Source organism: Triturus cristatus, chromosome 1_1, assembly GCF_964204655.1.
Source record: "Triturus cristatus chromosome 1_1, aTriCri1.1, whole genome shotgun sequence".
Classification (NCBI taxonomy): domain Eukaryota; kingdom Metazoa; phylum Chordata; class Amphibia; order Caudata; family Salamandridae; genus Triturus; species Triturus cristatus.
In genome coordinates, this window is record NC_140579.1 from 68,305,450 (window position 1) to 68,332,485 (window position 27,036).

The following is a 27,036-nucleotide window of genomic DNA, read 5'->3' on the forward strand; positions in this document are numbered from 1 at the left end:
GTGATGGTTATAGTTGCCTGCACTAACTATAACGGGGGAATTTCAATGGTTTTTCACGAGTGAAATGTCCAGCTAACTATAACATGTGTGAAACCTATGGGTTTTTAAGTGAATTTGCAAGGTTTTTTAAATGCTAATTCCCAACTATAACGTGTGTGAAACCTATGTTTTTTTCAGTGAATTTGTACGGTTTTTTAAATGCTAAGTTATGTATTTATTATTTTTTTTTTTTTAGGGTTTTTCACCGTGCGCGCACCGTACGCCCACGTTGCGCAGTTCGCGGAATTTTTCCGTTTCTACCCTGCGATTTATAGTTAAAAAAAATAAAACAAATTTTTGCCCTTGGGGGTCCTTCTGGGACCCCCTGACAAAGGCTAGGGGGTCAGGTACTGTCCACCCTGCCCCCTTTTCACGTTCTCCACCTTTGTTTTTCACCCCCTCAGACTGTGAGAGACAAAATGGCGGCCGACACTTCCTGGTTTCGACCGATTCGAATGTTTACTAAGATCTAACAACCAATCAGAAGCGCGCTATGTTTTACCGTAAGCGCACGGTGCGCGCCTATAGATATATATATGCTTTTAAATGCTATTTTCTCAGGAAATACTGAACAGATTTACACCATACCTGCAAAAGGCACATCCCTGAGGACTACCTCTCTGCCAAATTTCAAGTAATTCTGTTCAGCCGTTCGGGCTGTAGCTTGGACTAAAGGTCCTATGGAAAAATGCATGGGGAAAACGCGTTTTGGGACCCCCCCTTTTTCTCAGCCCCCGCTTGACGAATCCCCCCGAGACTTTCAGGGAAGGAGCGGAGCGGAGTGCCCCACCTATTTTGAAAATTTCGCGAGGATTCGTCAATTGGCGCCAAAGTTATTCCAAATAGAATGTTTCGGATTTCCTATGGAAACACGGTCCTAACTATAACTATCTACTGGCGACCGCCAGTAGATAATATATACACATATATATATATGAGATCAAAGGCAAGCAAGGGAGAAAGGAGCATACACCGCCCACTGGGGCAAGTAATTACGATTTGGTGTCTGCTCCGTACAGACTTACATGGCGAAGTCCGAGCCAGGTTTTCCCTACAGCACTGCCCGCAATGTTACCAGCCAATTGCAAATGGACATTGTATTTTTAAGAGTGGACTGGAGTAACTCACGTAATTGCGGCATCTGAGGAAGTTCAAACAAACGAAACGTGTCATGCCGAGTGATTTAATAAAGCGCTGCTTCCCTGAGAACCCGTGTGTGCTCAACTTCTGTGCTCACAGCAATAGGAGTGTGGTTTGGATATATATATCGAAAAGTTTCTTACCTGTCGGTGTAGTTTTGCAGCTTGAAGATCTTTCTGGATTCACTATGCTGTGCATTATTCCGCGATCTTGTGGTTGGGTCCGGATTCGTAGTCTTTTCTTTTTTTTTTTTTTTTTTGTAGCCCAGGTGGGCGGCGACGACCACCATTTGGTGCACCTTCCGTGACGTCGTCGTGCGGAAGTCCCACCTTTGGGGCGCCATCTTCGGGTTCTTTTTTCCCTCTTTTTTTTTATTTTTTATTTTTTTTTTATTTTTTTTACCCTAGGCGATTGCTTAATCCTTTTGTCCATTTTCTGAACGTTTCCATTTCTTTGATCTTTTCCATTTCACCCCCTCTTCCTCCAGCCTCATCTTCCTGGCGGAGGTGGGTGGGTTCGCTAGTGAATCCAGAAAGATCTTCAAGCTGCAAAACTACACCGACAGGTAAGAAACTTTTCGTTTTGCAGCGTGAATCTTTCTGGATTCACTATGCTGTGCATAGACTTTGTAGCGGTTTTCCTAATTTTGTGGTGGCTGGGTGGAAGATGAGCGTTGGTCGTTGAAAATGTGTTGTAGCACCTTCTGTCCGACCTGTGCTTCCTTATTCATCTGAATGTCTACGCAGTAGTGTTTTGTGAACGTGTGCACAGATGCCCAAGTTGCTGCGAGACAAATGTCTTGGATGGGCGTGTTTGCCAGGAAGGCAACGGTGGCCCCCTTCTTCCTTGTGGAGTGAGCCTGGGGTCCCTCCGCTAGCTCCTGTCCAGCCTGTTTGTGACAGAATTGAATAGTGAGGGCAATCCACCTAGCGATGGTGCCCTTGGTCACTGGTCTACCCATGAAGCTAGTAGCAAAGGACACAAACAGCTGCTTCGACTTCCTGAGTTCTTTGGTTCTTTCAATGTAGTGCATCACTGCTCTTCTGGCATCGAGGGTGTGCAGGGCCTTTTCTGCGTTTGTACTCGGGTTTTGGAAGAAACTTGGTATCTGGAAACTCTGATTCATGTGGAACGCCGACACTACCTTGGGCATGAAGTGTGGGTCTGTCCTCAGGACTACCCTGTCCTTGTGAATTTGAATGTAGGGTTCCTGTAGCGTTAGTGCTTGAAGCTCGCTCACCCTGCGTAGTGAGGTTATGGCCACTAGAAATGCTGTTTTCATCGTCAACATTTGCAGAGTGGCCTTGTGAATGGGTTCAAACGGCGCCTTCATGAGCTCCGTCAGAACCACGTTTAAATTCCATGCCGGCGGCGGCAACCTTTTCGGGGGGGCCATTCTTTTGGCTCCCTCCATGAATCTCTTCACCACCTGCGAGGTGAAGAAACTTGTACCCTTCTCACCTCTGGTGTAGGCAACGATCGCTGCTAGGTGTACCCTTAGGGAGCTCGAGCAGAGGTTACTCTTTAGAAGGTGTGTGAGGTACCTCAGCACAGTTGAGTCTCTTGTCATTCTGTTTTGCAGGCCTTTTTTCCTGCACCACACCGTGAATCTTTTCCATTTTGCGCTGTAGCATTTTCTTGTAGTTGGTTTCCTTGCCTCCCGTAGCACTCGCATAGTGCTCTGAGGTAACCTTAGGTGTGCGAACTCTAGGTCTTCAGGAGCCATGCTGCCAGGTTGAGGGTCTCTGGCTCTGGGTGCAGGACCTCCCCGTTTTGCATTGAGAGCAGGTCTTTTCTCCTCTCGAACCTGTACGGATTGCCTTGCGCCATTTCTTGAATTTGTGAGAACCATGTCTGCCTCGCCCACTGCGGGGCCACTAGGATTAGAGTCATGTTGCTGGTCCTGCACTTGCTGAGCACTGTGTGCAACAGGGGTATCGGTGGAAAGGCGTAGGCAAATGTCCTCGACCAGCTTATCCATAGGGCATTCCCCTGGGATTGCTGATCTGGTTCCCTGGACGCGAAGCTTTGGCATTTTGCATTTTGGCGTGTTGCAAATAGGTCTATTGTGGGAGTTCCCCATCTCCGGAAAAGCTTCTTCGTTTCCTGGCCATTGAGCTCCCACTCGTGAGATGCAGAGGTCTGCCTGCTTAGCCAGTCTGCCTCCACATTGTCCTTCCCCGGTAGGTGAATTGCCAGTAGATCTATCCTGAGAGGTATGGCCCATCTCCAAATCTCCTGAGCCAGAGAGGAGAGAGGGAACGACTGTGTCCCCCCCTGCTTGTTGATGTAGAACATTGCCGTGGTGTTGTCCGTTTGAACCAACACCCTCTGGTTGTACAGGTGCCTCTGGAATGCCTTCAGGGCTAGTAGGATTGTCTTCAACTCGAGGTAATTGATATGGCGAACCGCATCTGCTGGAGCCCACAGACCCCTCACTCTGAGGTTGTCCATGTGTGCCCCCCATCCCTTTTGCGATGCGTCCATGGTAATGGTCATTGTTGGGTTTGGTGGTGTCAGGCTTCTCCCTGCTGTCATGTTGTCTCTGTTCCACCAAGTTATCTCCTCCTGCACTGCGTGCGTAACAACCACTAGATCCTCCCAACTTCCGTTTGCTTGTGACCATTGCTGTTGTAGCCATTCCTGGAATGGTCTCATGTGCAAGCGTACATTCGGCACTAGCTGGATACACGACGCCATCATCCCCATCAATTTGCTCACCGCTCTCACTGTCAGAGCTCGCCCCTTCTGGTAGAGCCGCGTCTCCTTCAGTAGGGCATCTGTCCTCCTGTCGCTGGGCACCACGGTGCCGCTCAGGGAGTTGATTTTTGCCCCCAGGAAAATCTTCACCTGCTCCGGTTCCATGGACGACTTCCCCCAGTGGATTGAGAACCCCAGGTTCGTGAGAGTGTCTGTTACGCGTTTTGCGTGCGCTGCGCACTTTTCGCGCGAGTTTGCCTTGACCAGCCAGTCGTCTAAGTAGGGGTAGACGTGTATCCCCTGCTTTCGTAGGTGGGCCGCGACCGCCGACAGGCATTTTGTAAAAACCCTTGGTGCTGATTTTAATCCGAATGCCAGGGTTGTGAACTGGTAGTGTTCCTGGTCGATGTTGAACCTTAGAAGTCCCTTGTGTCTTCTGTTTACTGGGATGTGCAGGTAGGCATCTTTGAGGTCCACGGTGACCATGAAGTCTCCGTGTCTTATTTGTAGCAGCACCTCCTGCAGCGAAGTCATCTTGAACCTTTGCGTTCTGACGAACTTGTTTAGGTATCGCAGGTCTAGGATGGGTCTGAGGCTCCCGTCTACCTTCGGGACCACGAAGTAGTTTGAGTAGACCCCCTTGTTGCGTTCACTGGCTCTATGGCTTCCTTTTGTAGAAGCTTCCGTGTTTCTTCTCTGAGTAGGGTCAGTTCTTGGTCCGATCTTTGCCTTCCCCTTGGCTTCCTGTTTGGCGGTTTCCTTTCCAAATCTACGCAGTACCCGAACTGCATGATGTTCAGTATCCACTTGTCTGTGGTTATACGCTGCCACTCGTGAAGGTAGAGTCTCAGCCTTCCGCCTACTGGTGTTGTATGTTCGTAGGCTTCTGATCCTTCTCTCCCCCTCGATGTTACTGTTTCGCGCCTCACCCTTGGGGGCATGTCGAGGGTAGGCGTCCTCCTGCGTGCAGAGTCACTTTGATGAGGGCTGCTCCCCCCCTCTCCTTCTCTGGCCACGTCCGTTCCCTCTCCCGCGAAAGGACTGGCCCCGGGGCTGGTACTGCCAGTTTTGCTTCTGCTGACCCTGTCCGTGACCTTCACCCTGCTGACCCTGCTGGAACGTCTGGTGCGACGGGCCCTGCTGGTTTCCTCCCCTACCGTAGGGTCTCCTTGAGGGGTTGCCTCGCCTCATCCCCCTGTGCTGTAGGGCCCCCATGGACCTCGCCGTTTCGTTATCTCTTTTTAGCTGGGTGAGCTTCTCGTCAACTGTCGCTCCGAACAGTGTCTCTCCGTTGAAGGGGGTGCTAAGGATGTTGTTCTGCACCTCCGGTTTGAATCCCGAGATTCGTAACCATGCATGCCTTCTCTCGGTGACCCCTATGGCCATGAGTCTTGCTGAAGTCTCTGCCCCGTCCAACGCCGTCTTTATGCAGGAGTTGGCGATGTTTTTGCCTTCATCAACTAGGTGTGAGGCTCTCTGGCGGTATTCTTCGGGGAGATGCTTTACTAACTCTCCCATCTCGTCCCAGTGCTGGTACTGGTGTCTATTGAGGAGAGCATTGGAATTCGCCATGCGCCAGTGCATAGCGGCGTTCCTCTCGACCTTTCTTCCTGTGAGGTCTATCCTCCTGCTCTCTTTATCAGGTGGTGGGCCCGAGGTTGCTGGTACGTTGGCCCTTCTCCTGGCCGTGGACGCTATGATGGAGTCTGCGGTCACGCTACCCTTGATGTAAGGGGGGTCGAGGGAAGAGTGCTTATACTTCTTCTCAGTCCTCGGAGTGATCGACCGGCAGGTCGCTGGTTCCTTGAAGGCTTCTCTCCCCTGATTCATCACGCTTTGAAGCATGGGGAGGAACTGGCTCCTTGTCTGGATGGGAAGCAGGGTCTCGACGAGAAAATCGGCTTTCGGCTTCTCTTCGTCGAGTTTGACGCCGAAGGCTGCCGCTGCGCTCCTGACCACCATATTGTACACCCCGATGTCGTCGGGTGGCGAAGGCCTCGAAGGGTACGTGTCCACGGACTCCTCCGGGTTCTCGGTGTCGAGATCCTGCCATTCAATCTCGTGGCTGGTCGATGGTGCCGAGCCGTAGACCGACTGTTGGTCTTCTTCCTCGGCTTCCTCTTCATAATAGGTCTCGTCTTCCTCTTCGAGATCCCTCATCAGTCCCTCGGTGTCGAAATCGTTGGAATCTTGAATTCCTTCATCTTGGCGTCAAACTCCGTCTTCCTTTGAAGGATGTTCTCCATTTCGGCCTCGAGCCGCCTTTTCTTTTTCTCCATCTCGGAGATGCTTTCGGCGTCGACCGCGGATCTTTTCGTCGAAACTTGCGTCGACGTCGACCGTTCTTTCAGCGATCGGGCCGCTCCCTGGGTTGTCTTCGACGACCCTTGCCTTTCGGCGTCTTTCGGCACCAGGGAGTCCTTCTCTAAGGATCCGCTCGGCCTCTTGTCCATGGTTCCCCCTTTGGTCGTCGAAATTTTCGGCGCCGGGGCTCCCTTCGTGGACTTTGACTCAGATTTTTTCGAGTCACCCTCGTGTTTTCGAGGTACTTTCTGTTTTTCGCTCGACGATTCTCTTACCTCGTCTTCTTTTTTCTTGTCGGTCTCTACGACCGTGAAGTTTTCGGCTGTCCCGGCGACGTTGTCCTCGTCGTCCGAGGAGAGGCCCAGATCGTAGAGCGACGGGGCCTTACCCTTGCCATCCATGCTGGCGTTGGCTCTTCTCTGCCGATCTCTCACTCTGAGCGTCTTCGGCGCGAAGGCTGAGCAGGCGTTGCAGTCCTTACTCTGGTGTTCGACCGGTAGGCAGAGGTTGCAGACCGGATGCTGGTCCTTCTGCGCTAATTTGTGGTGGCAGTTTGGGCAGAACTTGAATGGCGTCTTGTCCATTGCGCTCAGGGCCTCTGAGTGCGCATTCTCCCAGGTCGTCGAAGAAAAAAGGGCGCTGAACCTCCTTTCTTCGCGCTGCTGATGAAATAACCTCCTTTCCTGTGAAACTCCGATGTATTTGTCGACGAAACTCGCTTTTCTTTCTTCTTTCTTCGGTTGTAACTCTGGAGCTTCTCGATGACGATCCAGACCCAACGGCGGAAAAAAGAATCTGAAGATGGCGCCCCAAAGGTGGGACTTCCGCAGGAAGCACGACGACGTCACGGAAGGTGCACCAAATGGTGGTCGTCGCCGCCCACCTGGGCTACAAAAAAAAAAAAAAAAAAAAAACAAAGAAAAGACTACGAATCCGGACCCAACCACAAGATCGCGGAATAATGCACAGCATAGTGAATCCAGAAAGATTCACGCTGCAAAAATATATATATCTATATTATCTACTAGCGGTCGCCAGTAGATAGTTATAGTTAGGACCTATTTTCCACAGGAAATTCGCAACATTCTATTCCCAATAACTTTGGCGCCAGTCGACGAATCTTCGCAAAATTTTCAAAACTCGTGGGGGGCTCCGGTTCGCTCCTATCTTGAAAGTTTCGGGGTGATTCGGCAAGCGGGGGCCAAGAAAAAAGGGGGGTCCCAAAACGTGTTTTACCCATGCAATTTCCCATAGGAAACTTTAGTCGGGGCTACAGCCCAAACTGCTGAACGGAATTACACCAAATTTGGCAAAAAGGTAGTTCTTGGTTCAGAAAGAACCCCCTTTTTTAAATGGTGTAAATCCGTTCAGTAGTTGCTGAGAAATTCATAAGCAGAAACACATATATATCTAGGGCCGCGGATCCTCCCGAGCACGAGCTTTCTGCTAATTGGCTGTCAACACTCCAAACGAGGAAGTGTTGGCAGTCATCTTGTGCCTCGGTAGAACCGAGGCACAAGAACCGAGGCACAAGAAAACAGAAATAAAACAGCGCAAAACACGAAAAGGGGGCAGGGTAGAAACACCCTGACCCCCTAGGCCTGCTCAGGGGGTCCCACAACGACCCCCACTGCCCAAATTTTATTTAAATCGGCAAAATCCACACAGGGTGCGCGGATCCGTCTGCGGGGAAAAAAACCAAAGCGCGGACTCCCACGCTTCGTTGCTAATTAGCCCCCGGGGGGGCTAAGTCCCGGGGGCAATGGGTTTAATGTAATGGGGGGCCCAGAAGGGCCCCCAGCCCCGGGAACAGCCACCCCCCGGGGCTTTTCTGAATTATAGGGGGCTCAGCCCCCCCAGCCCCAGGGACCGCCACCCCCCAGGGCTTCCATATACATGAGTGGGGGGGGCTCAAAGGCCCCCCCAAGCCCCTGGGAACACCACCCCCGGTGCTTCATGAAAATATATGCAGGGAGGCTCATGGCCCCCCGCAGACCCAGGGACCGCCACCCCCGGGCTTTTAAAAAAAAATAAACCTGTGTGGAGGGGCTTGAGCCCCCCCCCACACACCCCAGGGACCGCCACCTCTCAGGGGCACTAAGAGTTTACATTTGGGGGCCCGTTATGGACCCCCAACCCTGGGGACCACCACCCCCGGAGCTTTGAAAATGTTGGGTGGGGGGCCCTCCTGGAGCCCTTGATGGCCCTGGGGACCGCCACCCCCCAGGGCCGGCTCCTGCAGTGTCCCGGGTTGCCGACCCCGGGACACTGCTGTTTGCAATGACAGGGCGGGAAAACTGCTTTGCTTCATTGAAGCAAAAGCAGGGAAACCTGCTCTCGCTTCAATGAAGCAAAGCAGATTGCTTTTCCACATGGGGAGCTGCATGTTAGCAGGCCGCGGGGAGCCGGCTCGGACCGTGGGGGGATTGGGGACCCCCCACGGTCCCCAAAGAGAGGCCAGGCCCCAGGGGAAGGGGTCCCCAGGGCCATAAGTGGCCCGAGAGGGGGGCCACGCGGCCCTCCCCCCCCCCCCCAAAAAAAAAAACCAAGCAGAGCCCCGGGGGATGGGATCCCTGGGTCTAAAAGAAGTCTCAGGAGGGGGGCCACGCAGCCCCCCTCCTTGGTAAAAATAATAAAAATAAAGTGACCATGCTCCGGGGATGGGGTCCCTAGGGCCGAAAATGGCCTCAGGAGGGGGTCCAACGCAGCCCCCTTCCCGATTTCAAATTAAAAAAAATAATAATTAGGTGTCAGGCTCTGGGGGATGGGGTCCCTAGGGCCCAAAAAACAGTAAAGGAAGAGGGGGCCACTAAGCGCCCCTTCTAAAAAATAAAAATAAAAAAAAAGCCGGCATCGCGCTGGAGGCCCCGACCCTTCCCACCAACACTATGCAAAGGCACCCTGCGGCGCGTTTTAAGATGAGAAATGTTTCCCCTACAATCCTGAGGGTCCCTGGGGGCTACCTAGCCCACCAGGTACCTCCAGTTAGCGCCACAGGGCTAAGTTGCAGAGAGGTGGTCTGAGGCCACGCACCTTTTTTTACACCTCTCTGCAACGCAGCTCTGTGGCGCTTACTGGAGGTACATGGTGGGCTAGTTGGCCCCCAGGGACGCTCATGATTGAAGAGGAATTAATTCCCCAACTTAAAATGCGCCACAGGGCGTGCTTGCACACGTCACCTCAGGCCCCGCCCCCTTCCTTCACCATTGTGCAAACGCGCCCCCTGGCGAGTTGTAAGTTGGGGTATTAATTCCCCTTCAATACTGAGGGTCCCAGAGGGCCAACTAGCCCACCAGGTATCTCCGGTATGCGCCACGGAGCTGCGTTGCAGACAGGTGTTCAGAGACCACGCCCCTTTTTACACCTCTCTGCAACGCAGCTCTGTGGCGCTTACTGGAGGTACCTAGTGGGCTAATATGACCCTAGGGACCCTTAGGATTCAAGGGGACTTAATTTCCCAACTTAGAACGGACACAGGGCGCGTTTACACAGTGGTGAAGGGAAGGGGCCTGAGGTGACGTGTGCAAACACGCCCTGCGGTGTGTTTTAAGTTGGGGAATTAATTCCTCTTCAATCCTGATGGCCCATGGGGGTCAACTAGCCCACCAGGTGCTTCCAGTAAGTGACACTGCGCTGCGTTGCAGAGAGGTGCTGCAGGCCGTGCCCCTTTTACACCTCTCTGCAACGGCGCTTACTGGAGGTACCTAGTGGCTACTTGGACCCTAGGGACCCTCAGGGTTCAAGGGGACTTAATCTCCCAAATTAAAACGGCCATAGGGCGCGTTTACACAGTGGTGAAGGGAGGGGATGGGTCCTAAGGTGACGTGTGCAATCATGCCCTGTGGCGTGTTTTAAGATGGGGAAATAATTTGCCTTCAATCCTGAGGGCTCCTGGGGGCCAACTAGTCCACCAGGTGCTTCCAGTATGCGCCACTTGCAGAGAGATGGTCCAGGCCATGCCACTTTTTACACCTCTCTGCAATGCAGCTCTGTGGCCCTAACTGGAGATACCTGGTGGGCTAGTTAGACCCAAGGGACACTCAGGATTCAAGGGGACTTTATCCCAAAAATTAAAACGGCCACAGGGCACGTTTGCACACGTCAGCTTAGCCCCTCCCCCCCCCTTCACCAGTTGGCAAACGCGCCCTGTGGCACGTTTTAAGAGGTAGTTTTAATCCCCCTGCCCTATTATGTACTAGAGGCTTACAGAGGAGGTCATTCTAATCACAGGGGTACCCCAACGCATAGTGTTCCCTAGTGTATGTAGGTGTTTTAACTGTATTCTAAGTGTCTTTTAGCATAGCACTGGCTCTAGGACTCACTCCCCTTGCACTCCTCTAGTGACCCATTCAGCACCATCTACTAATCCACTCACTGCCCCAAAACCAAAACACTTATAAATTCACCTAGGCACTCTCCTTGCAGTACTCTAATCATTCAGTCAGTACCCTAGTACTCATGCAGTGAGCCAAGCCTTAGCACATGGACTGTTTCAAACGCCTATCCACTATGCATGCAGTCCTCTAACCACCTACACACTTGTCTTTCACAACTTCAATTCCCCAGTCAGTATCTATACACTTCCAGGAAAATCACTGTCACTCCCCTTGCACTCCTCTAGTGACCCATTCAGCACCATGTACTAATCCATTCACTGCGCCAAAACCCAAACACTTATAAATTCACCCAGGTACTCTCCTTGCAGTACTCTAATCATTCAGTCAGTACCTAAGTACTCATGCAGTGAGCCAGGCCTTAGCACATGAACTATGTTATGTTTGTTTTAGTGCTGCATGAGCATGATGGTCTATCTCCATGGTAGCGTCTCGTGTGAGACAGTTACTACCTGGAAAACTAAGCAGGCTGGCAGCTGGAGTTGGTGGCTCTATTAATGAAGAATAAAAAGGACGTTGAAACCTACCTGTGTAAGTCCTTTTAACACTGGGGACGATCGACGCTTTAGCATAAACGGTGACGCCGGCCAATGGAAAAGAGGGGTGGGACTTAAAGCCCTTTACAGAAATACCCCCAAAACGTTAAATCTGGCCAGCGAGACTGCGCATGTGCGCAGCCCACGCCAGCCGAGACCTAAAAGAACATTAAATCTCACCAGCGAGACTGCGCATGTGCGCAGCCCACACCAGCCGAGACCTGAAAATGAAGTCTAGATCTGGGTGGGGATGACGGAGTGGGTCGCTGGTTTTGAATAGGCGGCATCCGGGTGGGTCTATTGATGCAGTCTCCGTGGGAACTGCTGGAAAGATGTCCACACCAGGATGCATTGATGCTGCACTTACCAGAAAATGGTTTGGTGCGGTCCACAGGGCTGGAATTGATTAAAATAGTAAAAATGTATATAGAAACAGTGAAGGAGTCATGGAAAAAGACATTGGTAATGTGAAAGTAGTTGTTGCCCAAGACAGTTTGGAGGGGGGCAATAAAACCGACAGCTATCAATAAGGTATGGCAGGAGGTGAACAGAGAGGTGTGGGGATTTTGTAAGGTGCAGGGGGTAGCAGTAGTGAGGCATGTAGCCCTCACTTATGAGTGCCCACCCTTATTTAGACATGATAGTGTCCATTCTCCTTTGATGGGAAATACACTTTATTTAGAGAAGGCCACAGAGGTGCTGAGAAGGTGGTGGATGGGCAGGTCAGACAACCAATAGATTGGGGGGGCAGAAGTAACATCTCAAGGTTCCTTCTGGTGGTGGACTGAAGGGAGCTAAGGATGAGGCTGCACTGCCTTTTAGCTATGTTTGAGATATAGAAATGCCATATACATACATATTAATACGTGCAGCAATAAAACCAAGCGGTGCCTAGCTTGCTCCTGAATATAGTGGCTTTCTGACTACGAACAGGTGTCTGTGATAATTAACTCAGAAACAAACATTTCTGAGTTAATTTTCTCCTTCATGGGGAACATCTCAGAATACAGCAGTAATTGTGGAGCCTGAAATTACCGGTCTCCACAGTATCAGTATTTCCAAGAGCAAAATTACTGCAGTAGAATTTCTTAAGATCCAGGGAGGGAAGCAAGAATCAAACGGGAACCACGTCCGTAGGTCTATCAACTGCGGAGATGTTCAATGTTGAAAAAACACACTACATTTCAAAGGCATGAAATCCCAAAAAGTCTTTAAAACTTCTGGAAAAGTTCAAAGGTAGAGATACAAACCAATAAATTGCCCTATGATTTGAGAACTAGTGCATATTGTCATCACAAAAATACCTTCTAAGTTATTTTGCTTCTGCTGTCTTGAGTTGAACTGATTAATGTATTATATTGGGCTGTGTGTATAGTTAGATGTTTTGCTGTTTTGGCATGTGTGCACACTTTATCAAGCATATAGCTATAACGAACTATACCAATTTCATTAACAGTATCAAACATGCATAATAAACTCAATTGTATTTACCTTTATAACTCTTCACCACCTCTGGGCTCTGAGGCATCACATTATAACACCTGAAACCGCACATAAATCATGTTGGTGTTACAGAACAAACAGTGTTTACAGGATAACATGAAGAACACCACATACAGCCTGTTATTAGAACTATAATCCTGTGATCACAGGCGCTCCTGTGGACCAGGGCAAAGTGTGTGTTACTATTGATACACAACAATCAAAGCTCCAAAGATCCATGGCAGCCCAGTTACAACCGGCTGTGCAGTGGCTGGGTGAGGATAACAGGTGAAAACCCCACTAAAATCACAGAATACCGAACAAACCAGGGACACACAGCTTGCAATAATGAAGGGACATAGATTGGTAGCCAATGAAGCCTGTCAATTGGTAAAAAGGCTATTCGGCAACGCTTGATTCAAACTGGTCCAATTCAGTTATCGCCACATGAACTGTCCAACGCCCCTTACGTGGCCCTGGATAAGGACATACAGGGAGTTCTCCACAATCCCCAAGATGCTATGAAACACAGCTGACTCTCAGAGTATGCGGTGGCAATGTCCTTCAGTACAAACATACTAGTCTGAGTTAGAGAGAAGGTTGCCTCACTGCACTAAAAGGCTTCCCAAAACTGTGTTTGGTACTTACAGCAGATGAAAGAAAAGGAAAGATGAAAAGACAGGTCACTCCACTGGAGAATATACTAGCAGTACTTTCTAATGTCTTAAATAGCATCTTGTAATTAATCTCTAGATTCCAGCACTTGGGAATCTCCCGAATCCTGCATCTTGGAATCTCTGAGGTCCTGCATCTTGCAGTCTTTCAAGCCATGCACCTTGGAATCTGTGTGGTTCTATACCAGGGAATCTCTAAACTCCTGAATATTTGGGATGGTCATGTACTTGGGAATCTCTGTGGTCCTGCACCTGGGAATCTCTGTAGTCCTGCACCTTGGAATCTCTGTGGTCCTGTATCTTGGAATCTCTGTGGTCCGTCACCTGGGAATCTCTGGAGCCCTAAACAATTGAATCCTGTGATTTCTGCTCCTTTTGAGTGTATAGGGACATGCACCATGGAGTCTCTGGAGGCCGTCCCCTTGTAAACTTTCTAATGCTACATCATAGAATCTCTGAAGCCCAACTTGAACCAACACGTTCCAGCAACATGGAATCTCTGAACACTACACCTCAGAATCTTTCAGGCTCTTCTACTTAGAATCATCCCAGTCCTGCACTTTGGAATAATAGAGGCTCTGGCACCTTAGTATATCTGACGATGCCCATCTCAAATCCGTGAGGTCCTGCACCCATACCTTGAACTCTCTCAAGCCCTGCACTGGGGGATTTCTGATGCCATGCATCTTGGAGTCTGTGAAGTCCAGCCTGCTCTTTAAAAACCCACGAAGTCATGCACTTCAGAGTATCTGACATTCTGCCTCCTCAAACATCTAAAGATAGCCACCTTGCACTCTCTAAGGTCCTGCACCTTGGAATTTCAGCAATGCTGCATGTCTCCGTATCCCTGCACCTATGAATCTCCACAGCCCTGCACTTTGGAATCTCTGAAAACTGCACCTTGGAAGCTCTGAAGTCCTTTGTCTTTGAAATCTATGAAGCCTCACACTTTGCAATCTCTGAGGCATGGAATAGCTGAGGCCCTGTGCCTTCTACTTTCTCAGTTCCTGTACTTTTGAATCTCAGAGGTCCTGACCCTTTAAATCTCTAGTTCTGTAACTTAGAATTTCTGGGGTTCTAGAGAACAGAAACTCTGCTGTCCTGTATCTTGTAATCTGTGGTGTCTTGCATTTTGGAATCTACAGTGCCCTGCACACTAGAATCTCTGGTGCCCTGCCTCTTGGAATCTCTGGTGCCCTGCCTCTTGGAATCTCTGGCGCCCTGCCTCTTGGAATCTCTGGCGCCCTGCCTCTTGGAATCTCTGGCGCCCTGCCTCTTGGAATCTCTGGTGCCCTGCCTCTTGGAATCTCTGGTGCCCTGCTTCTTGGAACCTCTGGGGTCCTGCCTCTTGGAATCTCTGGGGTCCTGCCTCTTGGAATCTCTGGGGTCCTGCCTCTTGGAATCTCTGGGGTCCTGCCTCTTGGAATCTCTGGGGTCCTGCCTCTTGGAATCTCTGGTGCCCCATCTCTTGGAATCTCTGGTGTCCTGCCTCTTGGAATCTCTGGGGTCCTGCATCCTGGAGTCTCTGGTGCCCTGCCTCTTGGAATCTCTGGTACCCTGCACACTAGAGTCTCTGGGGTCCTGCATCCTGGAATCTCTGAAGTTCTGAACCTTGGAATCTGTGTTCTCCTGCACCTTGGAAGCTCTGAAGCCCTATAACTCAGAATATCTGAAGTCCTGAACCTGCAATCCAAGAGGTTGTGCTCACTGAAATCTTTGCATTTCTCAGTCCTGATTTCCCTGCTGTGAAATACGGAGTAGGTGACCCCTCTGCTGTGACCCACAACTGCTTACAGATTTATTATCAAGCAATTTGCAGATATCCACTCAAGGATAGCGCCACACAAGAGGGAATATATCTCATTCGCTCCGTCTCTGTATCTCTCTCTCTCTAAATCTTACTCTTGATATCGCTCTACATCTACCATTGTCTCGCTTGCTGTATCTTCCTCACTCTCCTTCTCCTGGGTCAATCTCCTTCTCTTCCTCTGTCACTCTGTCTCCCTCTTTCTTTCTCTCTCTCCCTCTCATCTCCTGTCCTGTCTCTTTATCTCTGTCTCTCTCTCACCCTCTCAATTTCATTCTCTCTTTACTTCTGCCCCACCCTTTCCTGTCTCCCCAATTTCTCCTTCCTCTCTCTTTGGCCATGTCCTTTAGGTATCCCTCTCTGCACTTCTCTCACTCTCTCTTTCTATCTCTGTTTGTTTCTCCCCTGCACTATCCCCTCTCTTATTCTACCACTCTGTTCTCCCTTCCTCTCGTTCTCTATTTCTCACTGTGTCCCTTTATGTCTATTTATGTCTCTCCCCATCCTTGCTTTCTGTATTCCTCTCCATCACAGTCGCTCCATCTCCGTCTGGCTAAGTCCCTCTCCTTCTGTCTTTATTCTAGTGCTTCTGTCACCCTCTCTCTCACTCTCCTTCTCAGTCTGTCTGTCTCTGTTCCTCTCTTACTCTCCTTTCGTCGTATCAGACCTGTTTATGAAGACTACAGTAGTTCATATTTATTTGTTTTGCCTTGTTTTATCAACATTTGACTAGGAATCGACCACCAACCTCGATACTTTATATTTGTTTAATTATCGGAGTAAAGTGAGTTCTCGAATCCATACCCAAAACAAGCCCAATTACTTTGTGTGGTCTGTCACCATCTTGAATTATTTTGTTAAGTGATCCAGAGGTCACGTATGCGTTAAGGCTTTGAAGAGATGGCGTTGTTAGCGACACAACAGAAGACATCTTTTAGAAGTACCATGTCTCATTAAGCTCTATTAATATTAATTCAGCCAAACTAGTCAGTAAACCACCAGGTAATGGGCTTATGTCATCTCTTTGAAGAGGGTTTGGATACTTTTTTATAGGATTGCACAGAGGCATGTGAAGACACAGCAGGGTGCACAGGAATGAAGGAGATTCACTGAGGACTTGGAGAAGCATTTGTGCCTGGAATGAGGGGTCAATAACCTGGGCAGAGGGTTGAGGATTGGAATGAGGCTTCTAAACACCCAAGAGATGGACTGAAAGGAAAGCACAGGCGACTTGGAGAAGCATTTGCTTCCTAGAATGAGCACTGAGTAACCTGGGCAGAGGTTTGAGGATTGAAACAAGGCTTCTAGAGACTCAAGAGGATGGACAGGAGGGAAGTACCAGACGACTGGAGAGAAATTAACAGGTCAAGGAGCAGATCTAAGGATTTCTGAGGTTTATGAGAACTGGATGAGATGTCTTCGGATTACAAGGAGCCAACTGGACAAAGTATTGAATATGCTACTTACCAGTATGCATCTGTTCTTGGCATGTAGGGCTGCTGACATTCATATCTGTGCATAGATCGCCGCCTAGTGTTGGGTCCGGATGTTTGCACGTTGTTGTCCTGGAAGAGTCTTCGAAGTATCCTGGGATAGGTGACTCCTCCCCTGGACTACAGTGCGCATGGGCATCCTCTCCATCCTCAGATCGTTTTTCGCCATTGTGGCAGTGATGGAGTAGATACAGTAAGTGATGACCATGCTTTACAGTAATTCTGAGAGCTGCAGCTGCGACAGGCGCAGGGGAGGAGGGAGGGCGATATGAATGTCAGCAGCCCTACATGCCAAGAACAGATGCATACTGGTAAGTAGCATATTCAGTTCGAGGCATGTGGGCTGCTGAATTCATATCTGTGCATAGAATATATAGCAGTGCCCTCTTATTAGCGGCGGCTACCAGTGCCAGCTGCAGCGGTCTGAAAAAGAGTTTTGAGAACAGCCTGTCCTACAGCTGCCTGCTGTTTTGATTGCACATCTACACAATAGTGTTTGGTAAATGTATGTGGTGGACCAGGTGGCTGCTCTACATATGTCATGCAAAGGAATGTTTCCTAGGAAAGCCATGGAGGCCCCTAACTTACGTGTTGAGTGGGCTCGTGGGGGAATCGTTAAAAGTGCGTTTAGCCTTTTGATAGCAAATTTGAATACATTTAACGATCCATCTGGCTATACCTGCTTTGGAGATAGCGTTACCTTTGTGGTGTGGGGCAAAGGCAACGAAAAGTTGTTTTGTTTTCCTAAAGGGTTTGGTCCTGTCGATATAATACATGAGGGCCCTCTTTACATCTAGTGTATGGAGTGCCCTTTCTGCGACAGTCTGTGGGTTTTGAAAGAAAACAGGCAGTTCAATAGTTTGATTCATGTGGAACTGCGAAACCACCTTGGGCATGAATTTGGGGTTGGTACGTAGTACGACCCTGTTGGCGTGAACCTGTATAAATGGCTCTTGGACGGTTAGTGCCTGGAGTTCACTAACTCTTCTTAAAGAAGTTATCGCTACTAGGAAAGCTACTTTCCAGGTAAGGAATTGAATCTCGCATGAGTGGAGAGGTTCAAAGGGTGGACCCATCAGGCGTGTGAGGACCAAGTTGAGGTTCCACATTGGGGCTGGTGGGTGGCTAGGTGGAATGACTCGTTTGAGTCCTTCCAAGAATGCTTTGATGGCAGGCACTCTGAATAGAGAGAGGTGCTGCCTGGTCTGTAGATAGGCTGATATTGCGGTCAAATGGACACGTATAGAGGTGTACGCCAGATTGCATCGGTATAGGTGTAATAGGTAACAAATAATGTTTTGGATGGATGCGTCTAGCGGGTTAATGTCATTATTATTGCAATAAATGACGAACCTTTTCCATTTGGCTGCATAGCAAGCTCTGGTAGTGGGTCTCCTGGCCTCCTTAATGATGTCCATACAGTCAGGTGGCAGGTTTAGGTAGCCAAACTCTAGGACTTCAGGAGCCAGATTGCCAGGTTCAGCTGTTGCGGATCTGGGTGCTGAATCTCTCCATGGTTCTGCGTCAAATGCTCGGGTTTGACCCGCAGCCTCTGATGCGGCACCACGGAAAGTTCGAGAAAGGTGGTGTACCACGGCTGGCGTGCCCACGTTGGAGCAACCAGGACGAGTGTCAGTGAGTGTTGTCTGAGTTTGCGTGCCACCAGCGGTATCAGTGGTGCTGGGGGAAAAGCGTACGCAAATCTGCCGGACCAGTTCATCCATATCGCATTGCCCTGCGACTGCGGATGTGGGAACCTGGCGGCAAAGCTTTGGCATTTTGCGTTTTCGCTTGTGGCGAATAGGTCTATCTCTGGATGACCCCACTGCTGGAAGTACGGTTGGAGTACTGATGGGTGTAACTCCCACTCGTGCATCTGGTGGCTGTGTCTGCTGAGCAGGTCCGCCACCTGGTTGTCCTTGCCGGGGAGGTGTTCTGCCATGAGGAACATGTTCCTCTGAATGGCCCACTTCCACATGCTCTGAGCCAGATGAGACAACTGTGGAGAGTGTGTTCCTCCCTGCTTTTGTATGTAGTACATGGCGGTCATGTTGTCCGTCCGGATGAACACGACTTTGTTGCACAAGTTTACTTTGAATGCTTTCATTGCGAGGAAGATTGCCATCAATTCGAGAACGTTGATGTGCATCTTCCTTTGTTGTGATGTCCATCGTCCCTGCACTGTGTAGTTGAGTACATGAGCTCCCCATCCCTGGAGAGACGCGTCCGCTGTCAGTATTATTTGTGGAACAGGCTCTTGGAACGGTCGGCCCTTGCAAAGGTTCTGTGGATTCCACCAATGCAGAGAGTTGTATGTCCGACCGCTCACCAACACTAGGTCTTTCAACTGTCCTTGAGCCTGATTCCACTGACGTGCTAAGCACTCCTGAAGCGGGCGCATATGTAGTCTCGCGTGTGGGACTATGAAAATGCAGGAGGCCATCATGCCTATCAACTGCATGAACACTCGCGCGGGCAGGGAGTGTTGTGGTTTGAACTTGGAAATCAGCATTTGTATGCTGTTGATTCTCACTAAATTTGGCTGAGCTGTGGCTGCCAGAGTGTCTATGGTCGCACCTAGGTACTGTTGTACGTGTGCGGGCTGGAGATGGGACTTTGGGTAATTTAGTGAGAACCCCAGACTGTGAAGGAGGTGAATGGTGCGGGACATGTGGTTGGCACATTGCTGGGCTGACTTTGCTTGAATGAGCCAGTCGTCCAGGTAAGGGTAGACGTGTATGTGCTGCCTCCGCAGATGTGCCGCCACAGTAGCCAGGCACTTTGTGAAAACCCTGGGTGCTGTTGTCACGCCGAAGGGAAGGACTTTGAATTGGTAGTGCTGCCCCTGAACAGTGAACCTGAGGTATTTTTTGTGTGAGGGGTGAATGGGTATGTGGAAATACGCATCTTTGAGGTCCAGTGTGGCCAGGAAGTCTCCCCGTTTGAGCAGCGGGAGGACTTGCTGTAAAGTGAGCATGTGAAAATGCTCTGAAAGAATGTACCGGTTCAGGGGTCTCAGGTCTAATATAGGTCTGAGCGACCCGTCTTTTTTTGGTATTAAAAAGTATAGGGAGTACACCCCCGTACCTTGCTCGTGGACGGGTACGACCTCTATTGCGCCTTTTAGTAGCATACTTAGTACCTCCTGTTGTAAGAGCGTTAAGTGCTCTGAGGACATAGGACGGTTTTTTGGAGGTAATGTGGGTGGAGTTGAGGTTAATTCTAGGCAGTAACCGTATTTGACAATATCTTTGACCCACCTGTCTGTGGTGATGGAGTTCCACGTGGACAGGAACCTTTGTAGCCTTCCCCCGACAGGTGTTATGTGGTCGGGAGGAAGGGAGAGGGCGTCACTGCTTGTTCTTGGGGGAGGACCTGGTGTTGCCGTAGCCGCGTCCTCTGCCCTTTGTGCTGGAGCCACGATATCCACCCCGGGTGTTTTTATCGTAGGTGCTTTGTGTGTTGCCCTTGTTGTATGTTTGCTGTGACCCCTGTCCTCTACCTGCTCCTCTATTTCCGGGGCGGCGAAAGGAGCCGCTCCGAAAGGACTGCATTTGGAGAGCCCCCATGGACTTTGCAGTGTCTGTGTCCTTTTTTATTTTCTCCAGGGTGGTGTCAACCTCCGGCCCGAATAAGTAGTCGGGGTGGACAGGCTGGTTGAGGATGTTATTTTGTACCTCAGGTTTGAATCCGGAGATTCGCAACCAGGCGTGTCGCCTCAACATGACGCTAGTGTTTATGGCTCTGGCAGCTGTGTCCGCGGCATCCAGTGCACACTTAATGGATGCATTTGTGAGGAGTTGTCCCTCCCTGATGAGGATATCTGCACCTTCTTTGTATTGGTCAGGGAGATGTTGGAGTAGTTGTTCCAGTGTGTCGTAGTGTGCTCGATCGTAGCGAGCGAGGAGCGCCTGAGTATTGGCAATACGCCATATGTTAGCTGCCTGGGCGGCAACCCGTTTGCCGGAGGTCTCTAGCACCTTGGACTCTTTGTCCGGGGGAGGAGCATCACCTGTTTGCGAGTGTGCCCTCTTGCGAGCATTTGCAACTACAATGGAATCCAGAGGTAACTGGCCTCTAGTGTAGGTAGGGTCCTCAGGCGCCGATCTGTATTTCTTGTCGATCCTGGGGTTTATTACTCTTGCCCTGGTGGGTTCCTTGAAGATGTCCTTTGCTGGTTTGAGGACACCCTTCAACATGGGTAGAGTTTTTACATTCCTTTCTGAGGATGCGAAAGTATCCATGAGAAAGTCGTCCTCGACGGTGTCAGAGTGAAGTTGCACCCCATGATTGGCCGCCGCACGTTCAATTAGGGCATTGAACGCGGCAGTGTCCTCTGTGGGAGATGTTTTTGCTCCATAGAGTTGCGGGTCCTGTGCATCCATAGGTGCACTTGAGTCTACAGGGTCATCCCAAGCCTGATCAGGGTCCTGTTGGCCTTCAGGGTCCATCTCTCCGGGGTAGGGGACGTGGTCACCCATGTAGTCCTCCAACACATCTGTGTCGGAGTGTGTGGGAGAGAAGGGCTGTGGATCCTGGTAGGGGGAATGGAGAGGTTCGTAAAGAACTGGTTCCGAAACCACTGGCAGCTTTCTCTTAAGTGGGATCCGGAAGGAGTCCAAAGCTGGCTCTGAAGTTATTCTCCTTTTGTGGAGCAGCATCTTGCCGGTGTCGGCGTCGTTGAAATGCGATGGAGACGTCTCCACAGGAGAGCGTTCGGCAGGCGTGATCGTGGTGTGGGTGACCCGTGTCCTGATTTGGAACAGTTTAGGGGCCGTGGATGGCGGCAGGCCAAAAGTAATGTTGGCCGGTGCCGAAGAGGCTGTTGGAGCTTTTTTCGGCTCGGAGTCTGATGTGTCCTGGAGGACTGTTTTGTGTTTGGTGCGTTGCGCAGCAACGGGCCGCACCTGGAGCGCCATCGAGTCCTTTGCGCCGACCGGTTCTGTAGAAGCGGGCGTGGACTTCTTCGGCGCCGGTGAGTCATCGAGTCGAGGGGCGGTAATGGCCGTCGACGTCTTCGATGAGTGTGCCTTTGTTGGTGCTGTCGAAGCAGTGTGAGAAGCAGCAGGCAGTTTGACCTTTGGGGTCGGTGCCGGGAGCCGAGTAGGTTTGGTGGCACCGAAGGTGTTTTTCCGTATGTCGACGCCGACGTCGGCCGTTGCAAGCTCGGCACCGAAGTCTCGTTTGGTGCGCTCAGTGCCGATGGGTTTTGCTGGCGAAGGTGTGGTGGGCCTCGATCCGACCAGCGTCACTTTCGGTTTCGGTTTCAGTTGAACCAATACAGCTTTCGGTTTCGATTTCATAGAAGGGAAACCAGCCGTTTTGGGTATTAATGGCTGCTGCTGAATGTCCGAGGCCGGGCCCGAAGAACTGCGGGATAGGTCTTGGGTAAGGCCCAAAGGCGATCCCTCGACCGGAGCCATAGACTGGCGTACCGGGATGTCCTCAGTCTGTACGGGTAGGCCTTGCTCGTCACCGGAGCTACTCTCTTCGGCCCCTAAGGCCTCATTGTAGTCTCCTACCTCGGTGTCGTCTTCATCTCTGCGAAAGAGTCTTTCTTCAACGTCTTCCGAGCCGGAGTCGTGTTCGGAAGCGGGGCTGGAGGGTAGGTTCTCCACGAGTTCGACATCTTCGGTCTCCGCGCTGAAGATGTCGGCCGGGGCCGGTGCCGCTTGCTGCGCTTCGAGTCTCGCTGCTCGTCGATTCCGGAGAGTCTTCTTGGATCGGAATCGGGCACAGGCCATACATGTAGACTCGTCGTGATCCGGTGAAAGGCATTTGTTGCACACCGGATGGACGTCGATGTGGGGATATTTCGCATTACATACCGGACACCGCTTGAATGGTGTCCTCGATTCCATCGTCGATGACGGGTAAGATGCGAGAAAGTTGGTTCTGGAAGTTAGTAAACTAACAAGATACTATCGATACCGATCGGGAACAGTACCGACGCGAACTAAAGGCCTTTTGGCCTAGAAAAAGTTTTTCCTAACTTGAGTCAAGATAAGCACATCCGAACCCAATGGCGGAAAGGAATATGCTACTTACCAGTATGCATCTGTTCTTGGCATGTAGAGCTGCAGAGTTGTACACTTAGCATAGGTCGCCATCTGGTGTTGGGCCCGGATGTTTGCAGTTTGTTTTTCTTCTTGGACCGTCTTTGGAAGTCACGAGTTTGGTGACTCCTCCTTCGGTCCGTACTGCGCATGGGCTTCGGCTCCATCCTCAGATTGTTTTTCGCCAACAGGGAAATGATGGAGCGTAGTAATAACAGTGAGAAACCCATGTGTGTTGTATCTAAATAAGATGGACTGGAACGGATACAGGTAGCCGGGGAGGCGGGTGGGCGTGTACAACTCTGCAGCTCTACATGCCAAGAACAGATGCATACTGGTAAGTAGCATATTCCGTTCGAGGCATATGAGCTGCAGATTGTACACTTAGCATAGATTATATAGCAGTACCCAACCTTAGCGGCGACCACCGGTATCCGTTGCAGCTGTTTGAAAGAGTGTTTTTAGTACAGCCTGGCCCACCCTAGCTTGCTGCTGGGAATGCACATCTACACAGTAGTGTTTTGTGAATGTGTGCGGTGTAGACCATGTGGCTGCCTTGCATATGTCATCTAAGGGTATATTCCCTAGAAAAGCCATAGAAGCCCCTAACTTTCTTGTAGAGTGGGCTTTAGGGGGAACAGATAATGTTCTCTTTGCCTTCTGATAGCAAATTTGTATGCATTTTACAATCCACCTAGCTATCCCTGATTTTGAGATGGGGTTGCCTTTATGTGGTGGAGAAAAGGAAACGAACAACTGTTTGGTCTTCCTGAAGGGTTGCGTTCTTTGTATGTAATATAGTAACGCTCTTTTCACATCTAGTGTGTGTAAGGCCCTTTCCGCAACAGATTGGGGTTGCGAAAAGAAGACAGGTAATTCCACTGATTGATTGAGGTGGAAGGGGGTAATGACTTTGGGCAGGAACTTCGGATTAGTTCGAAGTATGACCTTGCTGTGATGCATTTGTATGTAAGGTTCCTGTATGGTGAACGCTTGTATTTCACCAACCCTTCTAAGGGAAGTGATAGCTACAAGGAAAGCTGTTTTCCAGGTGAGAAATTGTAGCTCACATTTGTGCATTGGTTCGAAGGGCGGACCCATTAGTCGTGTAAGGACCAAATTTAGATTCCATACAGGGGAGGGTGGTGCCCTGGGAGGAATTACTCGTTTAAGGCCTTCCATGAAGGCTTTAATAGCGGGCACTCTGAAGAGTGACAAATGCTGTCTGTTTTGTAGATAGGCAGCGATCGCTGCTAGGTGTAGGCGTATGGATGAATACGCCAGGTTACACCTGTGAAGATGGAGCAGATAGCATATGATGTGTTGTATGGATGCATCTAGAGGGTTGATTGTATTGTTACGGCAGTACATTACAAATCTTTTCCACTTTGCGGCATAGCATGCTCTAGTGGTAGGACGTCTGGCTTCCATGATGATGTTTATGCAATCAGGGGGAAGGTTAAGGTATCCGAATTCTAGGATTTCAGGAGCCAGATCGCCAGGTTGAGCTGAGCTGGGTCCGGGTGCCTGATTTCTCCATGGTTCTGGGTTAGGAGGCATGGGGATAGATGCAGTTTTTGATGTGGTACCACTGACAGTTGTAGTAGCGTGGTGTACCACGGCTGCCTGGCCCACGTCGGAGCTACCAGAATGAGTGTGAGGGAGTGCTGTTGTAGCTTTCTGACCACTAATGGAATTAGTGGGAGAGGTGGAAAGGCGTATGCAAATCTGCCTGACCAGTTCATCCATATCGCATTGCCCTTGGACAATGGGTGTGGGTATCTGGCGGCGAAGCTTGGGCATTTTTTGTTTTCGTGGGTGGCGAAGAGGTCTATCTGAGGATGCCCCCACTGTTGGAAGAATGGGTGAAGAACTTGTGGATGCAGTTCCCATTCGTGTAGTTGTTGTGTTTGTCTGCTGAGCAGATCTGCCATGGTGTTTTGTACGCCTGGAACGTGCTGTGCCAGGAGAAAGATGTTTTGGGGAATTGCCCATCTCCATATGCTCTGGGCTAAGCGGGAGAGCTGGGGAGAGTGTGTCCCCCCCTGTTTTTGTATATAATACATCGCAGTCATATTGTCTGTGCGAATGAGGACTGCTTTGCCTGAAATCTGCTTTTGGAAAGATTTTAGGGCTAGAAAGATCGCCAAAAGCTCCAGATGGTTGATGTGGAGCGTTTTTTGCTGTGGCGTCCATAGACCTTGCATTGTGAGGTGTAAGAGGTGCGCTCCCCAGCCGGAGAGCGATGCGTCCGCTGTTAGAGTCACTTGGGGAACCGGGTCCAGGAACGGCCGTCCCTTGGAAAGGTTTGTGGTGTTCCACCACTGCAGAGAGTGATGTGTGCGGCCGTCCACCAACACCAGATCCGTCAGCTGACCCTGGGCCTGGTTCCACTGTTGTGCTAGGCACTCCTGAAGTGGACGCATGTGGAGTCTTGCATGGGGCACTATGAAGATGCAAGACGCCATCATCCCTATGAGCTTCATAAACACTCTTGCTGGTAGAGAGTGTTGAGGAAGGAATATTTTGCGTAAGGCTAGAATGCTTGTGATTCTGGCTGAGTTTGGATAGGCAATACCTTTTGAGGTGTCTATGGTGGCCCCGAGATATTGCTTTGTGTGAGATGGTATGAGGTGGGACTTTTGGTAGTTCACCGTGAAGCCTAGCTGATGAAGCAGTTGGATGGTGCTGTTTGTATGTTGCACGCATTGGTGGTAGGACGCGGCTTTTATGAGCCAGTCGTCTAAGTAAGGGAAGACGTGAACATGTTGACGTCTGAGGTGTGCTGCTACTACTGCTAGGCATTTGGTAAACACCCGTGGTGCAGTGGTGACCCCGAAGGGGAGAACCTTGAATTGGTAATGTTGCCCGTCCACCACGAACCTGAGGTATTTTCTGTGAGAGGGGTGTATTGGAATGTGAAAGTACGCGTCTTTCAGATCCAGTGTTGTGAGAAAGTCTCCCTGGCAGAGGAGTGGGAGGACTTGTTGTAAGGTGACCATGTGAAAGTGGTCTGAATGTATGTAGGCATTTAGAGGCCGGAGATCCAGAATGGGTCTGAGGGTCTCGTCTTTCTTTGGGATTAAGAAATATAGGGAGTAGACCCCTAGATTTCGTTGATTGTCGGGTACCTGCTCTATGGCGTGTTTCTGGAGGAGCGAGAGTACCTCTTGTTTGAGCAGTGTGGAATGCTCTTGGGACATTGGACGGTGCCTTGGTGGGATATTGGGTGGGGTAGATGTTAGCTCGAGGCAGTACCCTGACCGAATGATTTGGGTCACCCATTTGTCCGATGTTATGGACTCCCATACGTGGATAAAATCTTGTAGTCTGCCCCCGACCGGAGTGGAATGGTCTGGGGGGAGCGAAGGGGAGTCATTGTGCGGGTGGGGTGGCAGCACGGGTATTGTTGGTTTTGCCCCTGCCCTTATTGTTGTTGCCTCTGTAACCACCTCTTTGGTTGCCCTTTGAAAAGGTATTTTGAGGGGGGGATTTGTAGGAGGTAGAGGCATTATCGGTGGAGGAGCCTCTACCTGTGCCACGAAAGGACGAGCGTCGAAAGGAACGCTTAGAGGCTTGGGTCTGGAGCGCTCCCATAGACTTCGCTGTGTCTGTATCTTTCTTCATTTTTTCGAGCGCTTCGTCTACCTTTGGGCCAAAGAGTGTTTGCTGGTCAAAGGTGTGATTAAGTATTGATGTCTGGACCTCAGGCTTGAACCCTGATATCCTGAGCCAGGCATGGCGGCGAAGCAGGACACTGGTGTTTATGGCTCTAGAAGCAGTGTCTGCTGCATCGAGGGCACACTTAATGGAGGTGTTTGTGATTAGTTTGCCCTCCTGTATCAGGTCATGAGCTTGGCGTTTGTATTTCTCTGGAAGGTGCTGCATAAGAGCCTCTAATTCATCATAGTGTGCTCTATCATATCGCGCAAGCAGTGCTTGTGTATTTGCAATGCGCCACATGTTTGCAGCCTGGTAGGCGGTGCGTTTACCAGACGCGTCCAGAAGTTTAGATTCCTTGTCTGGTGGTGGGGCATCTCCTGAGGATTGGGAGTTAGCCCGCTTTCTAGCTGTGGAGACAACTAGGGAATCTAGAGGAGCAGGGCCCTTGATGTATGCAGGGTCTGTGGGTGCCGCCTTGTACTTCTTCTCTATTCTAGGGTTTAGTACTCTGGCTCTGACAGGGTCTTTGAATACCTCTGTAGCGTGCTTGGTGACACCCTTAAGCATGGGTAAAATAGCAGTGGAACGATCTTGTAAATCAAATGTATCCAGTAGGAAGTCTTCTTCCACTGGTTCAGTGTGCATGTCCACCCCATGGTAGTGTGCTGCTCTCTGCACTAAATGGTGAAACCCTAAAGAGTCCTCTGGAGGAGACGGCCTTGATGGGTATAGGTCGTCTTGAGGTACA

The 27,036-nt window shown here is 50.3% G+C and overlaps 1 protein-coding gene across 1 annotated transcript in view; it reads right to left on the minus strand.

The window, feature by feature from the left end:
- LOC146869436 (E3 ubiquitin-protein ligase TRIM39-like) overlaps positions 1–27,036 on the minus strand; it is a 223,304-nt gene that overhangs the window by 71,906 nt on the left and 124,362 nt on the right. The window contains exon 6 of the mRNA XM_085599839.1: positions 12,605–12,654. Coding sequence (XP_085455965.1) covers positions 12,605–12,654 — 50 coding nt within the window. The remainder of the gene's footprint in view (positions 1–12,604; positions 12,655–27,036) is intronic.